Below are 6,103 nucleotides of genomic sequence, written 5' to 3' on the forward strand. Positions count from 1 at the left end.
CTGGCTTCTCTGCTGAAGACCTTATGTTCACTCTTCCGCTGACAAGCAAGGGGCTTGCCACTCCATGTCCTGTTCCTGAAGGAAGGACCTGGCTCTGACCTCAGGCACCCATTCTCGAAATCAACAGTCATGCCATTTGCTCTTTCATCTTAGGGCCTGTCCTAATTCTGGACAGATCTGTTGCGGACGCAACAGACTGACTGATCATCTGGAAAGAAGCAGTGGAACATCAGTGCCAGAGACCCGGACATGAAGGTAGGAAGATGGTCTTGCAGATGACATGCACATTCTAGAATACTGAATAAGGTTTGGGAACACATCCTAGAATATTTTTACAACAGATTTGCCTCTGGAAGCTTCAGGGGAGTGATGAGGGGACATGTATGTGCACATATGTGTCTGAGTATTTGGGAATGTGTGTGTCCATGGGGTACAGGTGTTGGCTGTGTGATTTTATTGTTCTGTCTCTGTTTTCGGGGTTTGGCGTGTCTGGAGGGGAACTGTTCAGGGATTGGCTGGCTGAACGTGTGTGTGTCTACATGATCTCAGAATTAGAAATCTGGACTCTCTAGAACAACATCTCTAGCACCATTGGGCCATCAGCCTGAATGTCAGCTCTCACCTGTATTCCTCTCCCCTATGGCCCCAGTGCTCTGCAGCGAGTTTAGGGTTCGCATGTCCTTCCATCCTCCACAGCCTCTGGCAGAGTAGAGCCTGGCTTAAAGAAATGTGCACAGATATAAAGCAAGGCTCTTGGAATTAGTGAGATTCAGGTGAAATCCTGACAAGCACTAACAAACAGTGTGGCCTGAGTGAGTTATTTAACCTCAGCTGCCCGCCTACCTTCCTCTTAGAACAGGAGTATTGCCTCACTTCCAGGTGAATAAAGACCAGAGTTAATCAATAAAAAGACCTAAACTCACAACCATCTCTGGCCCTAACTGGTGTGAGAGCACCCCACTGATGTGTGTGTGGATGATAAGAGCAAACACTTACTAAACACCCACTCGGTCCCGTGCCTATTCTAAGAGCTCTCCGTGCTTCAACCCTCCATCAAGTCCACTTTCAAGTGAGGACACGGAGCCACAGACAAATGAAGCCATGTGCCCAGGGTTGTTCCGCTAGGAAATGGCAGAGCCAAGACTGGAGCTCAGGCGGTCTGACACTCCCACCCTTGCTCTGACTCACACCATGAACACCTGTTCCTCTTGTGAACATAAATGGATCCCTATAAGCACAATGTTCTCTGTGGGGGTGGGGGAGAGATTTTTCCTGAAACATTTTAAAGAAAATTGGGGGATCATGATTTTTAAACTCAGAATAGTGACTATGAAGTTTACCTATCTCCACACACCTGCCAGGAAGTGTGTAGGAGCGAGATTTCACTTTAACATTTAGTCATCACATCTACTGGATGGTTTCTGTACCATTAGGAAATGTGACTCAGTGTCACTCTTCAGGGTTAAAGGCTTCTGTGTTGGGTCCCCTTTTATTCAAATGACAATTTTTTTTTTTTTTTTTTTGCAATGAAAGCCAGGTGATAAGACAGGAGCCCTAGAGATCACCTAGGTCATACTCCTCCTCTTACACATGGAAACATGAAGGCAAAGGGAAATGCAGTGACTTCTCCATATCAAATAATCCAACTGGCCCAAGGCAATTACGCTGGTGGGACCCAGGGCTCCTGGGTTCTAGCTTCATGTTCTGCCAGATGACTCTGGGTTTCCAGGCCCCCAGATCATGACCGTCACACTAAGGAGAAGCCAGAGGGGCATGGACACTGGTGACAGCCTAGAACACAGACTCCCCACAGAGCAGCACTCAGTAGTCAGAAGCTAATGGTTGTATTCTCAGAAGTAGAATCCCTAAAACAAAGAAGGCAATAGATGGTTCTAATCTCCCAAGTGATGGCTCTACCCAGCCTAGGGCACTGCACTTACTTGCAGGCACTACACACTTCGGAGGGAGGGGAGAGAGGCTCAGAGGGGACTCTGTCTTCCAGTATCTTAAGGACTAGTCTATGGGAGGAAGATTAGATTTCTACTTTGGCCCCGAGGAGTGCAGTCAGAAGCCAGGAAGGAGCAGGAAAAGCACTGATTTGGAAAGGAGACAAGCCCAACTACAAGCCCCACAGGGCCACTCACTAGCTGTGACCTTGGGCAATCTTCCCTCTCCCAGTCTAAATCGGTTCTTCCACAAGTGGAAATTCCTTCTCCCCAAAGTGTCTGCTAAATAATTCATCAGCCAAGATGTACTGAGGTAGGGCTAGCTTCCCAAAGCCAGGGCTCCCGTCTGTAATTGAGAGAGCGAGGTGTGCTCCGCTCGCTCCCATCAGATCCCCTGCCCACCCCACCCCCGCACCCCTCGCTCCCGCTCCCATCCAGCTCCCCAACCGCCACGTTCCCAGCCTGGCTCTCCATAGCTCCCAGGGGGTAAACTCACCCTTTTGCTCAGCCTCCTTCCAAACACTCTGGGAGTTTCCTCCCGCAGGCCAACCACAGCACCGAGGAGCGCTTCCTCCTGCTGGGTTTCTCCGATTGGCCCACGCTGCAGCCCGCCCTCTTCGCCCTCGTCCTGCTCTGCTACCTCCTGACCTTGGCAGGCAACTCGACCCTCGTGCTGCTGGCCGTGCGCGACCCGCGCCTGCACACACCCATGTACTACTTCCTGTGCCATCTGGCGCTGGTGGACGTGGGCTTCACCACGAGCGTGGCGCCAGCGCTGCTAGCCAGCCTGTGCGGCGCGGAGCTGTGGCTGTCCCGCGCAGGTTGCCTGGCCCAGCTGTGCACGTCGCTGGCGCTGGGCTCCGTCGAGTGCCTCCTGCTGGCGGTGATGGCGCTGGACCGCGCGGCCGCCGTCGTGCACCCACTGCGCCACGCCGAGCTCGCTTCCCCACGCCGGTGCCGTGCGCTGGCCTGCGCCTCCTGGCTAGGCGGCCTGGCCAACTCCGCCGCGCAGAGCGCGCTCCTGGCCGCACGGCCACTGTGCGCACCCCACCGGCTAGACCACTTCTTCTGCGAGCTCCCCGCGCTGCTGCAGCTGGCCTGTGGTGGCGGCCGCGACATCACCGAGCGCCAGATGTTCGCTGCGCGTGTGGTCATCCTGCTGCTGCCATCCGCAGTCATCCTGGCCTCGTATGGCGCCGTGGCCCGTGCCATCTGTGGCATGCGGTCCCAGGGCGGCCGCAGGAAAGCGCTGGGCACGTGCGGGTCCCACCTGACCGCTGTCTGCCTCTTCTATGGCTCGGCCATCTACACCTACTTACAGCCCACGCGCCGCTACGACCAGGGGCGGGGCAAGTTCGCTTCGCTCTTCTACACCGTGGTCACCCCGGCCCTCAACCCGCTCATCTACACCCTCAGGAACAAGGAAGTGAAGGGGGCAGCCAGGAAGCTCCTGGGCAGTGTGGAGAGAGGGCAGGCTGGACGGTGAGTGCGGGGTCGAGGAGGAAAGAAAGGGTGAGCCCAGGGCCCACAGATGGGAATATCCATTGGGAAGGCAGCGAGCCCTCAGCCTGTCCATTTCCCTGTGAGAATCGGCAAGATGTGTCCTCAGGGAGTCTGAGGTCCTTGGGGAGGCCCCATCCTCCCCCGGGAAGATGTTCCTCTTCTTCTGGGCAAATCCCTCTATGCTGCATATACAGGTTCAGGGAGGGGAAGTGGCCTTCTGGCTCTCTCTTAAGCTGAAGAAGAGAGAGGGCTTGACTTCGAGAGGACCTTCCCCATCCTCAGGGGTCCAGTGACAACGCCCAGAGAGTCCATACGCTGGCAAGATCCTGTACTATAGGACAACTAACGTTCCCTCTCCCCCAGTCTGATGGCGCACACTGTTGAGACCCCACAGTGTCTGGCCTCAGGAGTCCCCCAAGTTGACAGAGAAATCCCAGACTCTACCCTGCCGGAGACCCATCCAAAACAAGGAGCTGCAATTGCTCGTCTAGGGAAATCAGTCCAACCTAATGCCCACCTAACCAGGTCACTAGTGCCACCAAGAGCACTAGAGCCCAAAGCAGAACAAGGAATTCCCCTAAGTGGGGGTTGTGCCACTGGGGTTCAGCTGGGATCTCTTCTGCACAAGGTGGTTCTTGAGCAAGTTTAAAGAGCAGAAGGGACTAGATGTCTTAGATGGTGTGGAAAATGTGTTCTTGACCAGTCATGAGACACAAGAGGGACGGTGAGACAAAGGAGTGAGGGAGGGAGGAAGATGGAGGAAGAGACCCACATTCCCCAGGGAGGAGCAGACATGGGGTGGGGGGTGCAGGAGGCAGCCAAGAAAAGGCTCTGTCAGCCAGGACCTGGGCACAACCTTGGGAGTCAACCGGAGACCAATCGAAAGCCCTCACCCAAACCATACCCCCCGCCCCAGAGAAGACCTGCTAGACCCTAAGGCAGGCAAGACAGAGATGGCTCCACAACCATACCTCCCCCAGGGACCCCCCACTGGAGAACAAAATCTCTGAGTCCCCAGGAGAGGTGTCTTCCCATGCCCACCATCATCTCCAGAAATAAGAAGAGCTGAATTCGCAGTGGGGCGTAGAGAGTAAGATGGCACACTGTGCTGGGATTCATTTCCTACCAAACAACATTAAATAAGGACAGAGAAGGTAGTTTAGATGAATTTCTAAATTCTTTATTACTTAGATTGTAATCATATCACAGGAATTAACACACTTCAATATAAATCATTTCACTGTTCTCTACAAGCAGAAATTCAATTTAATTCAACACATTGAGTGATATTACAGATAAAATGTATCAGTGGGAACACAGAAATTAGGGAAACATGGATCCCAATGTGAAACTTACTATCTTGTTGGGCAGAAGAAGAAATATGAATTTTTCTAAAAATCAGAGGAACAAGGGAGAGGATTAAATTGCAAGCTGGCTTGGATGCTATCTCTACTGTGCCTTAAAATACTATTTTCTATTTTCAGTAATATACACAACCCAGACACCTAATCAATTGTGTTTGATCAAAAAATCATGGAGTTAAAAAGTTTTCTGCAGTCCTCCTTCCCACTTCACCCCTAACTTTCCCTCTTTCTCTTTCTCGTTCATTTGGGAAAATCATCAAAGGATGTGGGAGGAGTAGGAGCTAACAGCAGGCTCACCCCCCAATGCAGTAGTCTGCCAGCCAGAGTGAAGTGCCCATCTGATGCCATAATCCACCATGGTCCTCCCGTCTTCCAGCCTCTTGCCATTGCAAGTCACAATCTGTTGCTCAGGCTCGATCTCTGTCTTGGTCTCAATCATCTGTTTCACCTGGGCCACTGAGCTGGACCTTCACACCTGGAGGAGGTGCCTCTGCCCCCCTCACCTGACTGCACCAGAGACACCAGCAGCTCCTCATCACTGGGTGTCACCACCTTCAGAGTGAGGTGGACAGTCATCTCCTTGTCAATGCCGTGAGACGACAGCTTCCTCTGGGGCTTAAGCATCTTGGAGCCCAGCAACAGTCCTGCACGGGATCTTGGTTTTAGCCCAGACATGTTCGTTGATCTTCCTCACTCTGTCCTCCAAGTTAGCTGTGAAAGTCATTAATGTCCTTCCCTTGGAATAGACCTTCACCTGGACAACAAAGGCCAAGAGACCACAAATCAAGGTGCCTGGAACGCCTGCCACCTTTACACCACTGTCGCCTCCTTGCCTGGCCCTGCCCTCCAGCTCCTATACAACAGGCTATGTCCTTCCCTTTTGTGGAACTTCTCTTTAGGAATTTCAAGCTTATAACACAGGAAAATCATTCTTTTCCTTTACAACCATATGTCTCATTCATCCCAATGTCATTAGTGATTTCCCACATTCTCCACACGCCTCCTATCCAGATAAAGGTTGTCAAATGCCAAAAACTAAATCCAATTACAAAGCACCCACAGTTATATACTGGATGCCAAAAGCAGCTCCCAAAGAGAATTATCAAGACTTGTCAGCTCATGGGACACTCACACACTGCCCTCCATGACTACTTTAGAAGGAAACCCTGGACAGGACACATACTCTCTGTACTCCTGATTTCTTTCTTACTGTCCCATGGCCGTGTAATAACTCACACATTACAGTGACACAGTGTTCAGTGTGACTTGTTCCCCTGGACTTCCTTTGTG

The 6,103-nt window shown here is 52.1% G+C and overlaps 1 protein-coding gene across 1 annotated transcript; it reads left to right on the forward strand.

The window, feature by feature from the left end:
* Positions 1-249: 249 nt before the first annotated feature.
* Positions 250-3,432, forward strand: LOC116568787 (putative olfactory receptor 2I1). Its single transcript, XM_032304426.1, has 2 exons — positions 250-255; positions 2,455-3,432. The coding sequence occupies exons 1-2, from the start codon at positions 250-252 to the stop codon at positions 3,430-3,432; spliced, it is 984 nt and encodes a 327-aa protein (XP_032160317.1).
* Positions 3,433-6,103: the final 2,671 nt, after the last annotated feature.

This window comes from Mustela erminea, chromosome 11 (genome assembly GCF_009829155.1).
Source record: "Mustela erminea isolate mMusErm1 chromosome 11, mMusErm1.Pri, whole genome shotgun sequence".
In the NCBI taxonomy this organism is placed as follows: domain Eukaryota; kingdom Metazoa; phylum Chordata; class Mammalia; order Carnivora; family Mustelidae; genus Mustela; species Mustela erminea.